Source organism: Primulina eburnea, chromosome 1, assembly GCF_022965805.1.
Source record: "Primulina eburnea isolate SZY01 chromosome 1, ASM2296580v1, whole genome shotgun sequence".
NCBI classification, from domain to species: domain Eukaryota; kingdom Viridiplantae; phylum Streptophyta; class Magnoliopsida; order Lamiales; family Gesneriaceae; genus Primulina; species Primulina eburnea.
This window is the reverse complement of record NC_133101.1, coordinates 49,216,908-49,239,739: the sequence shown is the minus strand read 5'-3', so window position 1 is coordinate 49,239,739 and position 22,832 is coordinate 49,216,908. Positions and strand designations below refer to the sequence as shown.

General features: G+C 35.0%; 1 protein-coding gene across 5 annotated transcripts; it reads left to right on the top strand.

Moving 5' to 3' along the window:
- The first annotated feature begins 2,479 nt into the window (after positions 1-2,479).
- On the top strand, positions 2,480-11,635 carry LOC140830239 (uncharacterized). 5 transcript variants are annotated; one of them, XM_073193531.1, is made up of 12 exons: positions 2,480-2,696; positions 3,511-3,648; positions 4,025-4,163; positions 5,025-5,706; positions 5,803-5,887; positions 6,310-6,397; positions 8,799-8,983; positions 9,630-9,762; positions 10,111-10,247; positions 10,419-10,493; positions 10,926-11,045; positions 11,555-11,635. In XM_073193531.1, exons 3-12 carry the CDS (start codon positions 4,049-4,051, stop codon positions 11,624-11,626), a joined length of 1,692 nt encoding a protein of 563 aa, XP_073049632.1. In that variant the 5' UTR covers positions 2,480-2,696; positions 3,511-3,648; positions 4,025-4,048; the 3' UTR covers positions 11,627-11,635. The 5 variants fall into 5 exon arrangements, with proteins under 5 accessions (XP_073049632.1, XP_073049639.1, XP_073049628.1 ...); XM_073193527.1 differs by lacking the exon at positions 3,511-3,648 and having other exon boundaries at positions 2,481-2,696; XM_073193524.1 differs by lacking the exons at positions 2,480-2,696; positions 3,511-3,648 and adding an exon at positions 4,502-4,556 and having other exon boundaries at positions 4,024-4,163.
- The last annotated feature ends 11,197 nt before the right edge of the window (positions 11,636-22,832 follow it).

Here is a 22,832-nt window from a genome sequence, read left to right as displayed (position 1 = left end):
TATAGATAGCAGGTATCAGATGAGTAATCTTGTGACAGAAGTTCCTGATAGTGGTGGAATCGCCACGGGAACATTGCACGATGTCTCAAGATGGGATATTAGCGATAGAGCTACAGTCCATGACGGATAGGTCAGGACACCGGATGTTGGTTATATCGAGTAATTAGGATTGAAATTCTTCTATTACGGAATTCGATATAGGAACACCATATTTGGTTATATCGAGTAATAGGAACAGAGTTCCTTCTATTACGGAATTCGATATAGGAACACTACATTTGGAAACCGGGATCCCTAGACTAGGATTGGGTCTAGTCTGAATTGTAGAATTGTAATTATGTTTTAGATTTTGATACATATTACTGTTACTTGATTACATGCTTTATATTTGTTTATATGATTGCATGTTTCGTTGATTTATATTGTGATTTATTCTCACCGGAGTTATCCGGCTGTTGTCTTGTCTGTATGTGTACATGACAACAGGTGGGACAAGATCAGGGTCCAGGAGATGAGGAGAGATCGTGATAGAGTGGAGACTTCGGACTTGGATGTATATAGGGTTTTGACACTGGATATTTAGATGTTGACCCTTAGTTTATTTTGAATGCATGCAGTACATGACTTGTATTGTATTTTATACTGATATGTATATTAGTTTGATTCCACTACGTTCCGTATTTTTTAAAAAAATTTTAGACCCTGTTTCTAATTGATTAATTAGTTCCAATGATGATTAAGAACTTGATTAGCGTCCGGGTCCCCACAACATTTTCTTAATTACTCCACATAAAAAAAATTGATCTTGTAAGCATTAAGACTCCATATTTTAGTAGTAAATATCTGAAAATCTTCAAATCATTATATATATATATATATATATATATATATATATATATATATATATATATATGTGTGTGTACATATATATAACTAATACTATGTTTTAGGCACCTACATGAAACAAAAGTTTATAGTTATTATACATATTAGATTGTTCTTTTGGCTCATTTACGTAATATCTAGATATATTATATCTTTAAAGTAGATAAAATACTAGTAATGAAACCAATAATGATGGAGAGTTGCTTCACTTTGTTATTACTTTATTAGATTATTATTATTATTATTTTTTGAAGGGTTCGGTTCTATGTTAGAAAATCCTTTCTTCCCTTCTTTTTATAGAGGATTCTTCCTTCCTTAGTAAGGTTATCCGTATAATGATATGACAAGTTGTTTTTATTTCACATCTACTGGGAAATTCTTTCACTATTTCACCTCTCTTAATGTAATATTATATATATCATTTGTCCCCTTGAGCTTTGTAGGGAGTAGGGACGTCTATTATAATAATAATTATTATTATTTTAATTTTTTTTATAAAAATTCATTTTTTTAGTTATTGGCTATGTGTATCCACTTCATCCGTAATATGCCATATATGTGTATGCACGTATAGAAATATATATATATATATGTATGTATGTATGTATGTATATATATATATATATATATATATATATATATATATATATATATATATATATATATATATATATATTCTAGTTTCCTTAATTTATATTTATTGATTTTCTTGATGTGATTAATAATAAATTTTAAGGCCTTACAAATTATATGACATGAATAAATCATATTAGGCAAAAACTTCTATGAGACCGTCTCACATGTCGTATTTTGTGAGACAGATCTCTTATTTGGGTCATCCATGAAAAAATATTACTTTTTATGCTAATATGTAAATATCATAAGGGTGACCCGTCTCACAAACAAAGATTCGTGAGACTGTCTCACAAGAGACCTATTCGTTATATTAATGCATTTTCCATGAAAATGCCAACAATAACTGGATTTCATTGTGTATAAACAAAATTCTTCTTAAAACTGGTCAGATTTGATGTGATTTGAATTTGGATAATACCAAAAAAATTCATAACAAATTTTTTTAAATTGTTATCCTTCTGCCATCTTTATATGTAATTGTTTGATTAAATGACAAATTTATTTATTTTTTATTTAACATATTTTATTCTTGAGATCTATCATTATAGTTGTCATTAATATTAAACAATTTTTTATTCAACAATATTATATTTTTCTATTTATAAAATTAGGATCAGGTTAAATATTTAATTTTGAAATAATTTATTTCATAGAATTTAAATTTGAATATATTTTATTCGTTTATATTAGTTAATCAATTATATAAAAGTTTATGTAATTTGTATAATACAAATATATAATTAAAATTATATTAAAAATATATGATAAAATTTTTTTAATCATACGAGTAATATATTTTAAATATTGATTTTTGTAAAAAAATAATTAAATTATTGTAATAGAATTTTAAAATTTCAGATTCAAATTTTTTTTTTTCAAACAAAAAATTAATTATAAATAAAATTTTAAAATTCAAACTAAACACAAAATACTTCCAAATTGATGAATTTCCGAATTCCAATTCTATTTTAAAATCCATTTCTACCATTTTATGCATCCAATCACATTGCGAATGATTACGGAGTTTAAGCCATAGAATTTCGACGCTAGCAGAGAATCGAAGGGGAAGTCCGAAGTTTCTCCTGTGGCAGAAAATTCCCGGCTGAAACCCGAGCTGCAAATTGGTTCTTACTGGATTTTGGCTTTGGATTCCGGCAGAACTTTAAAGTAATGAGGTGGTAATTTCTGAGTTGGAGTTTGAATTTAATCTGAATTAGGAATTTGAGTCGAATTTTGGGCTGAGGCTTATGCATATGTTCTTGTGTGTTCGGAAATTGAAGTAATAGTCCAAATGGGAGTTTTACTAATTTAAGTTAGCTGTAAAAGGGTTTGGAATCACACTATTTGGATTTAAAATGAGCAAGATATGCTTAAGTTTTAGAAATGGGTCCAAAAGTTGAATTCACCTAGGGGCGGTGCACTGGTGCTGCGTTCATACGAAATATGACAAAAAATCCATAAAATTTCGAATTGGCTTTCAAATGAAAGTTTTTGATCATTTAGTTAACTTTCATTTGGCACAGGTCTTGCGTGTTTTGGATTGGTATCGAGTGAGTTTTGCAAATTTATATAGACTACACAATCTGTCAAATTCAGGACATGCGAAAATTAAACTTGTAACTTGCAGATAGTTTTTGGGCCATTGATTGAATTTATTTGACAAAACTTTGTGAAGTTGAATGGTTGGGCTCAGTGTTCGTTGGATCGGGAACGGCCACTACCGTGCCAAAGTTTAAGGCGATAACATTGTATAGAATCTTTTAATGTTAGTTAATTCAAGATTCTAAGTGATTCAGAATTTCAATTCTCGAAGTGGAAAGTCAGGGCGCTAACTGTTTGTATTTTTCACTGGGATAAAAGCTTTACAAAATATTTTTTTCCTGTATATATTCTGAAAAACAATTGTTAATTGATGATCTGATAGTGGACTTGATATTGTTTTTAAGGATTAATAGAATTAGATAATATCACTTCTGTATATCTGTGCAGACAAATATTCTAATACTGGTTGGCAGTTCCAATTCTCAAAACTTAGTTCAGTTAATTGACCAAAAGTCATATATGAAACGTTGAGATAGAACAAAATTGAGTAAGCTGATTCACAGAGCTATCAGATTGACCTATCCTGTATGCGTCTTTCCTCAAATAAAAGAAATTAAAGTCATGGTCCTGAAATAAATCTAATTTTTAAGTCGTAAAACATATATAACGATGACTTAAGCTTCACAATCCCAGAAACTCACAAAACACAGGCAATTAAATATCAGTTGCAAGTTGTTTCATGCCATCTCAATATAGTCGAACAAAATGCAGGTATCAGAGTATTTTTATTATATATTAGATTAATGTGTTGCGAATAATGGTGATCATATAAAAGCGGTGTATCTAGGTTGAAAACACGAGAAAGAAGCAACTTTTTTTGCCATTCTTGTGAATTTATTAGCACTCATATATAAATTGTATTAAATATTAATCTAATAAAAGCTTTTTGTATTTCCTGTAGGTTTTTTCTTTTGTAACCATTGGAATGGATGGAAGACGTGTAAAGATGCAAACTACCATGTCAAAACATGCATTCTTTGATCTCTCTCATGTTTCGCCTTTGGTTTTCTTATATCTTCTTAAAGAATGTTATGCTTATGGTAAATTCAGCCGGCCTTCTGAACTTGTTTCTGATGAGTATGTCTCAATAATTATCTTTTCTGAATTTTACATGGCTTGAAGAGGAAGTAACTAAATATAGGTTGCTTCATGTCTATTATATAGACAGGACAGGATATTTTAGCTTTATAGGTGGGAATATTGAACTTAGAATTTTGACCTTCATCTAGTTGAAAAAGGTAGCTGACTGATTATCGTGCATTTTAGTGATTAGTTTTGTTCAACAACTTAATATTCTTTTCATCAAATATTCACATTTCTTTGTTCCTTTATTTATTTTTTTTCTGATTGGCTTGTGATTAGTCTTTATTTTTTGTAGAGTCAGTGGGCTACTTCAAATTATGCTCAGAAACTTCTTCGAAGTTTTTCAACCAGTCAGATATCAATAGATTCTATGATTCAAATTTTTGGTTTGCTGTTTATTGTAGGCATTTTTAGCTAATTCTTAATGTTCCTTATCATACATTTCCGTAAACCCTTATTTTTTAGGTAAATAAAAAAAACTTTGAGGTAGACTATTTTTTAATATTTTGAACTAAGTAAAGTGAATTTAGGTGCTAATGCCAGTTTGTCAATAATTTGTTTTTGTTATAACAAGTGATTACGAAGTGAGCTGGCAATAATACCTTTCAATGATATGAAATGGCAATAGTGCAATACCTTTTTCATTCTCAACTCTTTGGTCACAAACAATGGATAAATTAACGAATAAATTAACTTAAAATTTTAAGATTATGAAGCTATACGAAAATTTGAAGTCAGAGTGTAATGTACATCTGGTTGCCCTTTATTTTTGTGTTTCATTTCTACAGTTTGTTCAAGGATGGAAAATTCATTTGCAGGAACATGCAAAGCAGCTGTGAAGTTCCGTGCTTTACAGAAACAAGTGCACCTAGTTCTGCTCAACAATTCTCAAGCTGGACCAGCTACTTTTATTGCTTGTTGCATCTGCATAATGCCCTTAGTTGATTCATATCCTGATGGCTTCAGTCATTTGGTACTATCTGCACTTCGCCATTTCCTAAAATCGGGATATTGTGGTGAAGACGTTCAGAAGGCAAAAGTTTATGTTGCCAAAATGTTTGTGGGTTTTGCTGGAGGAAGTATTCTAATTGATGAAGGGATTCTAATTAAAGTAGTTCAAACTTTTTTCGTCAATTTAGTAGATATTGAAATTGCTATGCTTAATATTCACATGGAGGGAAATAATAAAATGGAGACGGGAAAAGAAGTGGTTGAGAAATATGTTTTCAGGTTGATAGAGTTTCAGTCATATTTGACTGCTGTTGATCTGTTGATACAATTCGCTATCCGCGAGCCTGGAGACTCGTTGCTACTAAAAATGATGAAAGGTCAACAATTCAAAGCAGCGGAAAAGTGGGCCGCATTTTTGGGGAAGCCAACATTGTGCTTACTTGTTCATGAATATAACCACCAGAAGCTCATGCAACCTGCTTATGCTGTTATAAAGAAGTATAATTTGCGTAATGAATTCCCAGAATTATATCTTCAGGGGAAAGAAAGGCAAGCTAATCTGTTAATTGCTCCGGGTCCCAATTCTTAATTTATGCTGAGCATAGTCTCCCAGACTCAGGATGACAGTTTTGTACATGATTGCAGCTCGCTGAAGAAGCTAGCAGAAAAAGGTGTCTGGGAGATAGCAGAGGCTAGAGCAAAGGGTGATGGGCATCTTCTCAAGTATTTGGTAGGTACCATGAATACAAAATGATGGAACATTTTTTTTTTTTGGATCATAGGTGGAGTAGCTTACTGAAATTTCTCATTCACTTCTAGTGGAGGTTAAAATAACTTGTATCCTTTATTACGACATGATACAAGCTTGGTATTGTTCTTTTGGAAATGTAAGTTATGACTTACTATCAATAATAACTTTTTAAAACAATTGAAAAATAAGGAAAAACAGCATTTGTTACTGTCCAGAAGATAAAGCTCTTAGTGTATTTTTCTGGTACAGGGAACTTGTACTATGATTGCAACATATGAATGCATAAATGGTCACATTCCCTGTTACAGAATTCCATTTACAAGTTTCTCAATAAAACTAGGTTTAAAATGTGAACTGTGCGCTGAACTACATACATTACTCATATTTGTTATAATTGTTAGGTTTATTTAGCGATGGAAGCTGGCTATTTTGAAAAGGTTGAAGAGCTTTGTGTGCGCTATTCCCTTGAAGGATTCTCGAGGTTCAAAGGTATGCCAATACAGTAGAAAGGTTAAACTTTTTCCTGGTGGTGTTACTTCAAACTCCTGGCAAAAACCTGTCAAGAGTCATCAAGGTCTGAAATTGGGAACTCATATTCTGTGTCCTCCACCCACTTTGTAGGTGTACCCTTGTTTTTAATAAATGCTTCTATTATGAATTTTCCTTTTTCTTTGAGTGAATCAGATGCAGGCATTACCAAGATTCTCTACTAGCCACCTTTTGACTAGTAATATTAATTAATTCCTGAAGTTGGAATACAATCCTATGTGATGCATCTGAACAAATAATGCGGAATCTTGTTTAAGTGGATTGCATGAAGTGAGATATTTCGTTTCTAACAGTGATTATTTACTTGATATTCCAAATGTTACTGAAAGCTCTCTGAGTATATTTGGATAATATAAACATTATCTATCAAGTAGACAAGTACAGACATATTTTATGCTAACTCAAAATCTCAAACCGTTGGATGATAAAATTTTGGAGGCAGTGATTCCAGGCTACTTATTATACCAGGTGATGACCAACGGGTGGGTCGTTGTGATTCTTGCTATGGGGACCCGGACGCTAATTCATTTCTTAATCATCTTTGGGATTAATTTGATCAATTATGATAAACAGGGTCTAATTTTTTTTTTATACAAATGCGACGTAATGGAATCAATCTGATATACATATCGAAAGTAAAGTACATGTCTTGTAATCAATACATTAAAATCAAACTAGGGTTCAACTACTATATATCAAGTGCTGAAGCCTATCTACTTCTGATCCGGATCTCCACGCTAACTGTCCTCTCATCCTCCTCTTGACCCTGATCCTGTCCCACCTGCTGTCATGCACACATACAAACACAACAACAGCCGGATAACTTCGGTGAGAATAACATTCTCAGTATAAATAATGTATACATGCAATCATATATCAGATATAAAAGCATGAAATAGACATCAATAACATGTATCAAAATCTGAAAGACATGAATCGATATAAATCTGTAAATCAACTAGTGACTCGTTAACTCAGACTCGACTCATCTCTAATCTAGGGATCCCGGTTCTTGGACATTGGCACACTATATCGAATCTCTGCAATAGAAGCCGACGCAACATCGATATAAACCAAACATCCAGTGTCTTGACATATCCGCCAAAGACTTGGCATATCCGCCAATGACTAGGCATCTCCGCCCATGACTCAATACCCGCTTTGCTATAACTCAATAGACTAAACATATCAATCTCATGAATTGCAAGATCATGCAATAAAATGTTGGTTTTTGGGAAACTCAAGTCCAATCTGACTCGAGTTGATCTCCCGGTTAACATTGATTTATACCTTTCTCTCTGTTGATCTGACGAAGTCGAAGTCTCGAATTCGAAGCCTGTCAATACCCAATCTGGCAATGACAATATCGAATATACTGTATCAATATACAACTCAAATCAAGACATCTCAGTCTTATCAAATTCTGACGGCACAACAGTATAACTCCAAAGTACCGGTAATACAAATCAGTATATACCAATCCCAATAACTCATAATCAATTGATAAACATAATCTGATACCAAATCTGTATAATTTCAATCATATTAAATCTGATAAATCATAACAATTCCATACGGTATTTGTTCTTCAATCTGGTTTCCATTATACGATGTCTATTATGTCAAGAACACCATATATGAATCATATATGATTCCTTCAATAACATATTTTAAAATCATATCAAAACGTAGTAAAACTTACGTCCTTGTGAAGCCTGTGTCAAGAGGAGTCCGGTACTGAAGTCGGACGGATGGATCTTGTATAATCACAAATCTAAGAAGTGTAAAGGCATAAGGATTTCTACGAACTTTTCTCGTTCCTTTTCTTTTCATCTGAAGGAATTGAAGGAAATGGATATATATATATATATACATCAAGTTGCATGTCAAAGAAACATGGCTTATTCTTCTTGAATTTCAGTCGGCGCTCGAGCGGTCAAAAACTACCGCTCGGGCGCGGAACGTTCTGTCCGAACCTCAACTTGACATACACTGGCGATCGGGCGGTCATTTTCTACCGCTCGGGAGCCAGACGTTCTGCCCAAATATTAAGCTTGTGGTGCACTGGCGCTCGGGTGGTCATATTCTACCGCTCCGACGCCAGACTTTCTGTCCGATTATTGCATAACTCATATGCTTTACCCAATCTAGTCTCGGAGTAGTCCAACTATAATCACATCAATTCAAAATCCATAATCTCAGATTAACAGAATACAAATCTCGAGTATTACACTTGCTGAGTTTGTTTTCATATGTGAATCGCATAGTTCCTTCCACCACCACATTTTTTTTTATTTTTTAAGATTTTTTTCCTCACCAAGATTTTCATTTTTTTTAATAGAACTCGTGGTAGATGCTTTCCCAAGCCGCCATTTGCAACTGCATGAATTATTTATTAAGGAAGTGATTTTGGTTGATGAAGTCCATGGTTTGCGCAATGCAAGTTGCTACTTTGAGGAATGCAAAGTTGTTGGTGTTGACTGTGAATGGAAGCCTAATTATGAAAAGGGGAGCAGTCCAAATAAGGTATTTTCTGTTTATCCCTTGCCTTTTAACAAGTAAGTTTACTTTCTTCCATCAAAGCACCACTGTTTTGGCTTTCTTGATAATGGGCTAATATTTGCTCATCGTTACTATCAAACCATAAATGTTATTTAGCTCTGGAAAGATAACATGAGGCAACTGAAACATATCAAACTCCTTCGATTCTGGGAAAAAAACATTCTTTATGTTTAACTTCACTCTCCATCTTTCCTGCTTCTTTGCTTTCAAGGGTTTGTCTTCTTGTCTGACGTCTCTTTGTTCCTAACTAGTAAAAGTGGGCCTCTGTTTGTATCATGAGTTTGCTTCTATTTGTGTTTTTGTTTACAACGTTGCTATAACTCCTTTTATGGATTCAACTTTTCTGATGATTGCTCTATAGAAACCTTAGGAGTTTGAAAATTAGATCTACTACATATATCATCTAGGTTTCCTCATCTACTATGTTGAAACAATATATTATTCCACCTGGAAGTATATTATCCTACTTTATCGATATTCAATTATTATATTCCTAACAGTTAGGATATTAAAATTTGATTTGTTTCCTTGTAGATTTTGGTGTACTGATTTTCATAAGGCTTTCATCGATTATCATTCCAATTATTATATATTTTGCTGCTAATTCCAGGTTTCTATCATGCAAATTGCCTCTGACAAAAAGGTTTACATATTTGACCTCATCAAGCTCCATGAAGATGTTCCAACTGTCCTAGATGAGTGCCTTTCCAGAGTATTGCAATCTCCGAGCATTTTAAAACTTGGTATGGGAATATGTTTGATTATAGTGCTACCTTATTTAGAAGAAGAAGCTGCAAGGAATAAATCGGTATACTAATATAAAGTAAATGATATTTGGTTCTCGAATAAAAAAGAAAAAGAAATATTAGATTTGGTTCTTTCAGGTGATTGCTGGAATACTGGGTACTTCCTAATGCTAACACATACTGAACTAGCACCAAATTTTTTAAAATGCTTTTACTTACTTGTTTTATTGCCAATGGCATGAGCCACTGTTTTCTGTTCAAATGCTGATTTTGGTCACTGATTTTGTGCCTAGGGCAATATGGTATGGTAAAATTTACTGCAGCTATGGTCAATGTAATTTGCAGGCTACAATTTCCAGTGCGATATAAAGCAGCTTGCTCATTCTTATGGAGAATTAACTTGTTTCAAACACTATGATATGCTACTTGATATCCAGAATGTGTTCAAAGAACCACGTGGTGGACTTTCTGGTCTGGCTGAGGTAATTTTACGAGCTATCACGCATGATTGTTCTTGTTCTAGCCCTCAACTTCTTGTAACTGGCAGTTAAGAAATTTTGGAACCTAAAATGTCCCTTTCATTCTGTTCCTCAATGATTTGATCTAATTATCAATTGTCAAGTAACTTTGTTTTATGTTGTTCTTGGAAATAGAAAATATTGGGAATTAGTTTGAATAAAACGAGACGAAATAGCAACTGGGAGCAGCGGCCTTTAAGCCAGTATCAGGTAGTTCTCTTATTTTTCATATAGTCTGTATCTTACATGCCATACTGTTGAATATATCTGACCATTGTCATATTGTTTCGATTGTCGATAAGGCATTCTGGCTTCGTTTGGTTGGTGATACTGAAAGATGGAACTTTTACCCATAGTATAATATTGCATTTTTAGCCATTATGAAAAGAAAAAAACTGAGAATGTACTTCCAGCTTGATGCCATCATCATAAATAAATATCAATCTGAACAATAAATGTTCGAAGCAAATAAAGGGCTTATATGAAGATGCTGATGTTGATTGATCTAGTTGGTGGATAAGTTAGATGAAAAAATTTATTCCTGTCTTCTTTTATCAATCAATTTGCAGATTAAGTTCTTATAAAGTTGCTTGAATTTCAGAAGTCCATATATAGTTTCTCAATTTTTGAACACCAATGCAGCTAGAGTATGCTGCTCTTGATGCTGCTGTTCTCATCCACATATTTCAGCATGTGGGCAGCCACACCTCGCCAGAAGGTGCCCCCGATGGACACGCCAAGATAGAATGGAAATCATACATTGTATGGATTCTTGAAATTTCTCTAAGCATCTATGTGTGCTCATGCATATGAGTGTGTTCCTCCCCTCGTTGGATATTTTTTAATAAGTGCTAATTGCTGCATGAGAATTTTATTTTTCACTGTTACAATTTGAATTCTGTCACACATTTGCCTGGCCAGTCTGGCGTGACTTGATACACTTTTATTTATATTTCTAGATTAATAACGGAGAGTTTTAATGATCCTTTACTAGCTACTGGCATCTTAACTTTTAGGAATGTGAAACATTTTATCAAACTAGAAATCCAACAATTATTTTAAATTTACGTGCACAAGCTTTTGTGTGCTGAAAAGCCGTTAGCATGTGCATGCCTACGCCATGAAAGTATTTATGCATGGCGTGTCTGTGTACATGTATGATCTGATAATCACGATACATTTATATCAAGAAGTTATGCCACACTAGGCGTGAGTATACTCGATTAGGGGCTCATATGAAAATTTCTGACTGATTCCTTCTATTTTTACAGATTTCGCATGTGGACAGCTCAAGAGCACCTAGAAAGAACATTGGTTTTCGGGAGGATAGGAGTTTCGGATGAACAGTCTTCCAGATACATTCCTACTCGTGAGGATTTTCCTGCTGAAGAATATGTTTCGAGTCACCTATTCTCCTTTTTTCCAATCTTTGAAAAATTCTTATGCTGCTGGAATAAAAGTATTAGCGAGAGACTTGTATGCCAAAGATCTTACTGAAAATGTACAGTTATTCACCATAGCAGTAGCTTTTTTACTCACTGCGAAGTCTTTTATTCTCAAATATTTTCTTATGCTGTGTGTGGCTGCCTATCTATATATATGTGTCAATGTGTGTGTGTGTGTGTGTGTGTGTCTCTCTCTCTCTCTCTCTCTATACACATGTATATCTCTATATACACAAAACTACAGGGATAGTCAAATTATGCTACATTGTCGAAATTCTGAGGGGACTTGGTCATTCAATCTTAATTATTTTGTTACATGGCACCATTTTATTTTATTTTTATGTAGAAGAGGGAGTTTTGTCCAGTCTGAATTAAATTAATATTTCATTTTTATTTTTATCTGAAGGCAACTAATGATTCATAAGTGAAGTTTTCTCAAATTTTCTTCACATTTAAATTGAAAATCGAGAAATATAGACGTAAAATTAAATATTCACCAAGTATATATGTTTGTTGGAATGGTTGACAGGGTTGAAATCACAAGAGAGGTCTAAGCCTCTAAGCAATGGGTAGGTCTTCACATGTAAGATGGTCTTGCGCATCTCTATCCTTGAGTTTGAGTTGAATCAATACGCATATAAATCAGCACAATTCTCTTATGCATGCTTCTGTTGATTTTTATTCCGTTCATATGTAGTTAATTTCCTTCGTTTCTTGATCGATTTATTTTTTAATTGAATTTTGGAACATGGCGACACTAGATCGATTGGACGAAATTCTCTCCAAAGTTGCCCTACAAGATTATCATATCGTGTCGAGTTTCTTTAACATTTGATGCAAGGTTTGATAATTCGAATGCTGAATTTTGATACCAAAGTAGGAAAATTTGTTCACATATCACGTTAGAATAGGTTTCCAGCAAGCCAACTTGTGGCTAGGCTTTTATTGACTCTAATATAAAACAATCTTTATTTTAATAATATTTTACGATTTTATTCGATTATAACATTATACTTTATTTGTATACTCATGCAAGCTGCATAAATAAAGTTCTTGAATATACAATAGGTACCATGAGGTCTGCGTCGCAAAGTAAGATCATGAAACTCATTAGAAAGTGTACCGTATATTCTGAACACGTTCCTAGTCGAATCAGCCGCCTAAAACAAGGATAAATGTCGCTCGAGCTCGAGACTAGAGCATGTGACGTAAACGCCCTGTTTCATTGACTAGGGCATCGAGATGTCCATTCACATAGATGAGTGATCATATGAAAGCAAGAACGAACAACTATTCTACTCAAGCTTGCTGTTACGCTGCTAAAATCACTACTCGTATTCAAATATCAAAAGCTCACTCTTATCAGATATATCAATAGCAATCAAGGCTATATTTACGAGCTTGTTAGCACTTTGAAATCATTGTTAGATTCATTCAGTCGTGTTAAATTCAGTCACGCACTGTAAAAGTTTTTGTGAACTAAGAGTTTCAGTTTTGGTAGTGTTAATTCCAAACTGAAGTGGGTTAGTACAAATTTGATCAAAGGTTTTTAGTGGAAATCCTATCGTCGTGATAGAAGGGGTGGTGTAGGAGTTATTCTATTCTCCGAACATCCAGAAACAAACCGTGTGCATTTTACTTCAGTTATTACTATTAGTCATTTATTCTATCTCTCAGTCAGTTTACTTCCGCAACTGTTGTTCAGTTAAACTGATTGTTATCGACTGACGAGATACCGAGTGTCAGTTTGTCACTAAACTGAACCCAATCTTCGAAAAATATATATAATCCGTGAGTGTTTATTCAACCCCCCCTTCTAAAAACTTATCACCTTCTAACCGATCCTTTCAAGTGGTATCAGAGCGGTTGAATCTCGTCTCAGAATATTTCTACTCAAACTGATTATCATGGCATGTTTCAATAAAATCACTATGTTTTCCAAAGAAGACTTCGATGATTGGAAAATCAGGATGCAGGCTCACTTAGCTGAACAAGATGATGACATGTGGTATGTCATCAGTGAAGGTCCGATGAAAATATTGAAAGCCAACACAGCAGTTGCAATCACCGATGGGGCACCTCATATAATTGAAAAGCCCGGAGATGAATGGACATGCTGAGGATAAAAGAAAAGCAAATTTGGACAATGTGGCAAAGGATATACTGTACAAAACGCTGGATAAAGTAACTTTCAGCAAAATCAAGATGTGTAAGACAACTAAGGAAATTTGGGAAAAGCTGATCCAGCTTTGTGAAGGAAATGAACAAACTAAAGAGAATAAACTTTCTGTTGCTGTTCAGAAGTTTGATAACATCAAGATGAGAGCTGGAGAATCGATACATGAGTATGATGAAAGAGTCAGCTGTATCATCAATGAGCTAAATGCACTTGCAAAAGTGTATACCAACAAAGAAGTTGCATTAAAAGTGACCAGAGATCTTCCCAAGGAGTGGGACGTTAAGACCATGGCAATGAGGGAGCCCAAGGATCTAAACAAGGTTGAGCTTCATGACCTATTCGCTGATCTGAAGGCCTATGAGTTTGAGCTGCAAACTCGAGAAGGAGAACCTTCTACTCCAGCAGCCACAACAGCCTTAGCTGCTGTCAGAACAGAACCAACTGGTTCAGTCGAGAAGGTTGCTGATCAACTGAGCAATGATGCTATGTTATTATTCATCAAAAAATTTGGAAGTTTTATGAGGAAGAATCAAGGGAACTTCCAGAAGCATTATCAGAGAAACAATTCTAAAGAAGAATCAAATGCTTGCTACAACTGTGGCAAATCCGGTCACTTAATTGCTGACTGTCCCAAACCCAAGAAGGACAATCAAGGCTCGACTGAAAGAAAAAAGAAGTCATATGAGCACAAAAGGAGATCCAAGGATGATAAGAAGTCTTCCAGGAAGAAGCATGAGGTGCTCTTAGCTGAAAAAAGTAAATCTAAATGGGCAGAAACTAACAGCGAGGAGTTAGAGCCAGAAACCTCATGCAGTTCCAGTGATGGTGAAGAGGAAGTGAAGTGTCTAATTGTGAGAACCCGGAAATTTCGACCGAAGCAAATCAAGTAAGTAATATGAAAATTACTTAGAATAAGTTCAACAATTTTCAGTTTCAACTAAACAACTTGAATAAAACTTAAATTTCATCAAATTTAACTCGAGAAAGTAGATTCTAAGCTCGAGGAATAGTTAATCGGGATGCCAAGATACAAGTAACCACATCCATCGAAGTATTGTCACGGGAGGAGTAAAACCCCAGCTTAAGGACTCGATCTTTCAGCTCAAAGCAGCTCAACCAAGCTTGTCCTAACATGACCAAAAAGGGAGCTAAAAGAGGAACTAAAGCTTGGACAAGTTAATGTGCAAGAAGCAACCGTTGAGATAACCAAGGAAGAAGCTAAGGGATGAGCTAAAGGTTAAGACAAATTAAGTATGCAAGAAATGAACTTTGAGATAATCCATGAAGGAGCTAAGGGAGGATCTAAGAGACTAGAACACATTAATGATGCATGAAATGACTCATGGTGCTTGGTATAGCCTTGACCATCATTATGATAGCAATTATATTATTTCTTGGGCTACAAGGGTCAACCATGGGGAACCAAAGGGGCAAGGATTACTCTATAAATAGTGCTCAAGGTGTGATAGAAAACCATTCCATAAAACCTTAATTTCGGCTCTCCCCTCACCCAAAACCATTTTGCCGAGCTCAAGGAAGAAGAAGGAAGGATTTTTCGTGCAGTCCAGAGTTGCCATCCTGTGTCGAGGTGCTGCCGGAGTGAAGATAGTGTTTGTGAAAAATACGTCGAAGTGCTGCAGAAATTTCGAGGGACAAATTTGTGCCAAAGTCTGCAATTTCGAATCTATCTCCAAATCTGTAAGTGGGCTTTTGATATATATTCGTTTGTATTTTTAAACTTGAATATGTATATATTGACATGCATGTATGTGTGTCTTCATTTTCAAAAATTGCTATCTGTTCTATTTAAAATTTCGATCGATTATGTGTTTTATTCTATGCTTCGAAATTCTTTGATTCCGTTGAATCCGTCTGAAACTCTGAAATCTGAAAATCTGAAAAGTTCTGTCTGTTATCTCTGAATTCTGTTGCACTGTTACGATTCTAATTTGAAATGGGACGAGAATTGTAATCTGTCAGGCCGACATTGGTGGGTATAAAACCATGTTCTGTTCTGGCCCGCATTGGTGGGTATAAAACCATGTTCTGGCCTCACCCCTTAGAGGACTAACATATTGGGGACAATTTGACCATGGAAATGAGATGAGTAATAGTGTTCTAGTCTGTTCTGATATGTTCTGTTCTGAATCGATCTGTTTCTGAATTGCTCTGAATCGTCTGATAACCTCTGTCTCATTTTTGTTTCGTTTCTGTTATGATGAGTTAAAAGTAATAAGATTTGAAAGTTTGTTAAATAAATGTTTTAAAGATTAAGTTCTATATGTATCATTGGAAATCGATCGACCCCCACTTGCTGAGTATTTCCCAAAACACTCACCCCTTACAAATTTCAGATAAAAATGAGGAGCAACTGAATGAAGAAGAGCAAGATGCTTTCTGGGTTGGTGAATCGAAGATCAAGATCAGAACTCAAGATTTTGCTTTCCTTTCGTTTCCGCTATTTGAAACTCTGATGTATTTTATTTCATTGTCATTGTAAGACAATACTTTATTTATAAAAAGACTGGTTTGATTTGATACGAGGCTTTATTGTTTTCAATTTAATTGTTAAACAATGCCGGATGTCACCAACGCTTCGGACACGGGGCGTGACACTAATGGCTGGTGATACAAAAGTGAAGTCAAGCAGTCAACAGGTATTTGACTTCAGCTCAACTGATTTCATTAGAGAAGAACTCATTTCAACTCTTCATGACATGGTTAATGAGTACCACAAGCTTGCCTTATCTTTTGAAAAGCCAGAGCAAAGCAAACTGATCCCATAGACAATAACTAAAACTGATGAATCAGTTGATGAGTTGAGTCTAAAAAAGGAGATTGCTGAGCTAAATGCTGAAAGAATCAGGAATCAATCAATGATTCGAAGTTGATGCTTGAAAATTCAAAGCAAACTGAGCTTATTCAGGCATGGAAAAATCATCTGCTGCATTAACTGAAATACAGAACTCACAAAAATCAGTTACTGATATAACTGGTTCAGGGTTTAGTAACCAAGATGAAATTTCTTCCAATGATACTCGACCAAAACTAAATATGGATATAGGGAAATACATTCACTTTGTCAAATCAGTTGTGGTACAAGAACAAACTGAGCCAAGTAAACTGGTTGAACAGCCTACTGAAAGTACGAACAAGGCTAGAAGATATGGTATTGGTTATAGGCCAACAGTTTTAACTAACTCACGCAGTCAGTCGTAAAAAAAATTCAGCATAAATTATTCAAATGGCTACTCCAATTACTCTAACAACAAGCCAGTTCAGAAAAGATATCGGCTGAACAATCAGTTGAACAAAGCTAAATCACATGTTGTCTCATCTGCACACTACACACGAAGCACACACAAATCGAGAAAGACCATCTGGAATACAGCAAGTGGACATTCAGTGAGACTAATCCAAGTCTAGGTTCCTAAAGGACTAATCTGTTTAGGACCCAAATAGAAATAGGTACCAAAATTATATCTTGTGTGTGATTGCAGGTAACAGGTACAAGCAAGGAATCAATCTGGTACTTGGATAGTGGATGCTCACGACACATGACGGGAGATGCAAACTTGTTATCTCAAATGATCAAGTACACTGGACCAAACATCAGATTCGAGATAATTCTAAAGGTAAAATTGTGGGTAAGGGTAAGCATATCCATGGTAACTTTATCATTAATAATGTTTTATTAGTTGAGAATCTCAAGTATAATCTGATTAGCATCAGTTAGTTATGCGATAATGGATTCTTAGTTCAGTTTGACAAACATTCTTGTTCAGTCAGAAACTCAACTGATGAGGTCATCCTAACTGGCAAACGGTGTGGAAACTCTTACAAAGTCAGTTGGAATGATCAACCTTATGCACCAATATGTTTTATTGCTTCAAAATCTTCTAAAAACCGGTTGTGGCATAAGAGATTAAACCACCTGAACTTTAAATCTATTGCATATCTGAGTAATCACGATCTTGTCACTGGTTTGCCCAAAATGGATTTACCAAAGATAAAATTTGTTCAGCATGTCAGTTTGGTAAAAAAGTAAAATCTTATTTTAAAAACAAGGGCCGTAAATCTTCTTCCCGATGCTTAGAGATGTTACATATGGATCTATTTTGTCCAATACCAGTCATGAGCTTAGGAGGAATGAAATACACCTTGGTGGTTGTGGATGATTTTTCAAAATTTACTTGGGTTATTTTTCTCAAATCTAAAGACCATACAGCTGCACAACTGATTAAGCTTTTCAAAAAACTATTAAATAAGAAATAATTTGGAATTGATAGAATCAGATCCGATCAAGGAACTGAATTCATCAATCAAATTCTATCAAATTTTTTAGAAAAAGATGAAATTAAGCATGAGCTCTCAGTAGCTAGAACTCCTCAGCAAAATGGTGTAGCTGAGAGGAGAAATCGGACCCTTGAATCTGCTAGAAGAATGCTTGCTGATTCTGGTATTTCTCAAAGGTTTTGGGCAGAGGCAGTAAACACTGCGTGTTATACTCAGAACAGATCAATGATTAATAAAAATTATTTGAAAACACCTTATGAGATCTGGCATGGACGAAAAAGTGTGGTTTCATACTTCAAAATATTCGGCTGCAGATGTTTTATTCTTGACAATGGCAAAAACCATTTAAAAGCCTTTGCAGAGGTAATATTTCTGGGATATTCTTCAGTCATAAAAGCTTATAGAGTTTTTAACAAGAGCACACTAAATGTTGAAGAGTCTATACATGTTGTTTTTGATGAAACTATACTAACTGATAAGCCAACTGATCCAGTTGAGCTAGTTCATCGATTTACAAATATCAGTTTGGAGGATGATCATGAAGAAGAAAATCATATCAATCGAAACATCCTTCAAACACCTGAACCTGAAATTGTGGATCAATCAGTTGAACAGAAGTTGTTCCTGAAAGTCAGTTGGTAGAGCAAATAAATGATATCAGTTACCAACTGAAACAGCTCCAACTGAAAGTGAAAACATTCAGTTGCCTACAGAAGTAGTTGCTGATACAGAAGCAACAAATGCTGAACTCAGATGGAAGAAATCATATCCTCCAGAATTGGTGATAGGTAATCCATCTGACCCGGTAAGAACAAGAAATAAAATGCTCAATTTATTTATTCATTCAGCTTTGGTATCGCAATTGGAACCGAAGAAAACTGATGAGCTCTTGCTGATCCAAACTGGATAAATGCAATACAAGAGGAGCTGAATTAGTTTACCCATAACAATGTCTGGAACCTAGTTCCAAGACCAGTTTCAAAAACTGTTATAGGTACAAAATGGGTGTACAGGAACAAACTGAACGAAGATGGTTCAGTTGTGCGCAACAAGGCGAGACTGGTAGCACAAAGATAAAGGCAAGAAGAAGTAATTGACTATGATGAAACATATGCACCAGTTGCTAGACTGGAAGCTATCAGAATATTCCTTGCCTATGCATCATTCAAGAATTTCAAAGTCTACCAGATGGATGTAAAGAGTGCATTCCTAAATGGTCAGTTGCAAGAAGAAGTCTATGTTGAACAACCTCCATGTTTCATCAATCATCATTTTCCTGATCATGCCTACCATTTGAACAAAGCCTTATATGGTCTTAAACAAGCTCCAAGAGCTTGGTATGAAACTCTTTCAAAATTTCTAACTGATTACGATTTTTCTGTTGGATCATTTGATAAGACATTGTTCAAATTTTCAAAGAATGATCACATTTTACTCATTCAAATTTATGTTGATGACATTACATTTGGGTCAACTAACCCCATATTATGCGAGGAATTTGCTAAGTTGATACAGGATAAATTTGAAATGAGCATGATGGATGAACTGACATTTTTTCTTGGACTACAAGTGAAGCAATTGGACACTGGAATTTTTATCAGTAAGACTGAATACACGAAGGAGTTGCTGAAGAAATTTGGCATGGAATCGTGTTCAGCTGCAAGTACTCACATGAGTTAATCAGTTAAACTAGACACTGATCAAGGGGGAATATCAGTTGAGGCGACACTTTACAGAGGTTTAATAGGTTCATTATTATACCTAACTGCTTAGTCGTCCTATTATTGTATTTGTTGTCTGTATGTGTGCTAGATTTCAAGCAAACCCTAAGCAATCACATTTTTCAGCTGCCAAACGTATTTTAAAATATCTTAAAGGCACTCAAAATGTTGGGTTATGATATTCTAAAGACTCTTCTGTCAATCTAGTTGGATATTCAGATGCAGATCAAGTAGGATGTAAGCTTGATCGTAAAAGTACAAGTGGGATCATGTCAGTTTCTAGGAGACAGACTGATCTCTTGGTTCATCAAGAATCAGACATCCATTGCTACTTCCACAAATGAAGCATAATATCTTGCTGCCGGGAGTTGCTGTGCTCAACTGCTCTGGATTCAGCAACAACTGAAAGACTATGGAGTTATTGCCAAAGAATCGCCCATATGTGACAATACAAGCACGATTGCTATTACCTACAACCCAGTTCTTCACTCAAGGACCAAGCACATAGATGTCAGACATCACTTTATCAGAGATCATGCCTTGAAGAAGGACATAAGACTGGAATATAACTCAACTGAACAACAAGCAGCTGACATCTTCACCAAACCATTTCCCGAGACTAAGTTTTCTCACTTCCGCAATATACTTGGATTAATTGATTTATCCTAATCAGTTTTACTACTAATATATCAGTTGTTAATTAATTTTTGTCATCTATCAGTTCTTAATTTTTAACTGATGTCAGTTTGTTATTTGTCAGCTATTATGTTCAGTTCGTGATTTACTTATCAAGTGATGAGATTAACTCTTGCAGAAAGATAAAAGACAAAAATAAACTAGATAAACATTTTATTCATTAAAAGTAGTAACATGGAGTACAATGAAATACTCTTCCTCAACAGCAGACCTCCACTTGGCCAACCAACAGGTTAAAACTCCGGTGGAAGTCTTAAGGAAGCTATCTATTCAGCAATATGTTCTAGGATCTTCCTTTCCTTCTGGAGCATTAGTAGGTAGACACCTTCATCTGCAAAGATGTCCACCTCATCAGCAACGTGCAAGCGCTGCCGATATTTCTTCATTTTGCCACCAGTTTGGGGGTGGTAGCCTCTCCACACTCCTGGAGGAACTAGAGTCCTTGAAGCTCTTCCCATTATAGGAAAATTTTGTGGAAAACTTCATTTTCCATAACAGTCTTTCTTTTCTCCAGAGCTGAGTCCTTAAATGCTTCGGCCATATCAGGAGTCTTCGAGCTACTTGCACCTGCCATTATAGCTTTTGAATAATTATTGCTAATATGATTGAGACTAACCGAGCTATTATTATTTATAGCCCAGGGTCAATGAAGCTGAAGGGACGAAATCATTACAGCAGACGATTAACCTACTAAGCATCAGATTTATTTTAATTCATCATTATTATATCATGCTTAAATTCTCGTAATTTATATATGCATTTATTAAGGGAGAATATTGGTTATAAAAGGTTAACTGAGAAGACAGCAGTTAGTAAATCCTCAACTGAAAAGAGACAGTTTCACAACTGATCGTTCAGATGATTATTTTACTAATCTTCTCACATAAGTTAACTAATTAACAATATTATATTCCAAATCAAGTGATGTGACTGTTTTTTTAATTGCTAAATAGCATCTTTAAAACGTGGCCTCATTTGAACCATTAGAAATTGTACACACGCTTGCAGCACACGTACACACGTTTTTAATTCAAATTTTTTGTGGACTGATACATGTCGAGAAATTGAACAGTCACCTACATATGTACCTTTCCCGCCCCAATTCAGTTCTTCCTTACACGAATATCAATTTTCAGAGCAAATTCATAATTATAGCTTATATCTTGCAAACTTTTAGGTTTTCGTATTCTCAGAAATGGAAAATCAAATTCCATCACACATTTTGAATGCTATGGCTATTGACTATGAATCAGTTCTGTCAGTCAACGAGGCAGATATCAAGAACATATTTCTTAAATTTGAAGCAGCTGGTTTAAGGACGTTTCTAGGACAATCTTCTCAGGAAATCTACCCGAAGGAGCTTCATGATTTCTACTCAAATGGGTATGTCAATTCTGATGGAAACATCATTACTACTATCAATGGTCAGTTGCTGATCATTTCTGAAGAATATTTTGGAGAACTGTTCTTATTGCCTACTGATGGGCTCAACAACGTTTCTGAGGTAAATACATCCGATATTAAGGAGATTCAATCGTTGTTGTCAGCTGATGATCGGAAAATCAAAGTTTTCGATCTCAAGAAAGAGTTGAAGCCAGAAATTCAACTGTTGGCTGATATTGTGGCTAAGGGGATCTTAGCTAAGGCCGGTTCTTTTGCTGCCCTTACTCTTGAAAAATTTCAAGCGATAACTGTGATTATGGCTGAAAAGAAGGTGAATTGGAGGCGTATCATCTTCAGCGTTCTGCGCAACATCCCCCAATCAACCAAGTAGTCAAGGGTGTATGCAGTTCAAATCAGTTATTTTTTGAAGGCCAAAGGGCTAGTGGCTGATAAAGCTGAAAAATTAGTCAAGTTCAAAGTTTTCAATGTCAAGAACGTCCAGCCACCCAAGACTAAACTGGACATCTCTCCTGATCAGATTGTAAAGATAAAAAGGAAATAGGGACGCAGAAGGATGCTCCCAAGTCAGTAAAGAAGGGCAAAACTTTGGTTCAGCTGAAGACAATCAAGAGGAAATTGATTGTCAGTGAATCAGATTCTGAGAAGAAACCTTCTCCAAAGATTGCAAAGAAACCAAGGACCCAGAAAACCAAGTCGGCAGCAATATTGGAATCCATCCCACCTGAAAGTGTAACACAATCAGATGTTCAACAGCCTATTCAGGCTATTCATCTGAAAGCCATTTCAGCTGAAGTTTCAGCAAAAGATC

Bases quoted from the DNA above. Each gene is read 5' to 3' on its own strand.
- LOC140830239 (XM_073193524.1), top strand. From the start codon at position 4,092: ATGCATTCTTTGATCTCTCTCATGTTTCGCCTTTGGTTTTCTTATATC. The intron at 4,557-5,024 runs GTCAGATATCAA...ATTCATTTGCAG, and splicing joins TCTTCGAAGTTTTTCAACCA to GAACATGCAAAGCAGCTGTG. The intron at 11,046-11,554 runs GTATGGATTCTT...CTATTTTTACAG, and splicing joins TAGAATGGAAATCATACATT to ATTTCGCATGTGGACAGCTC.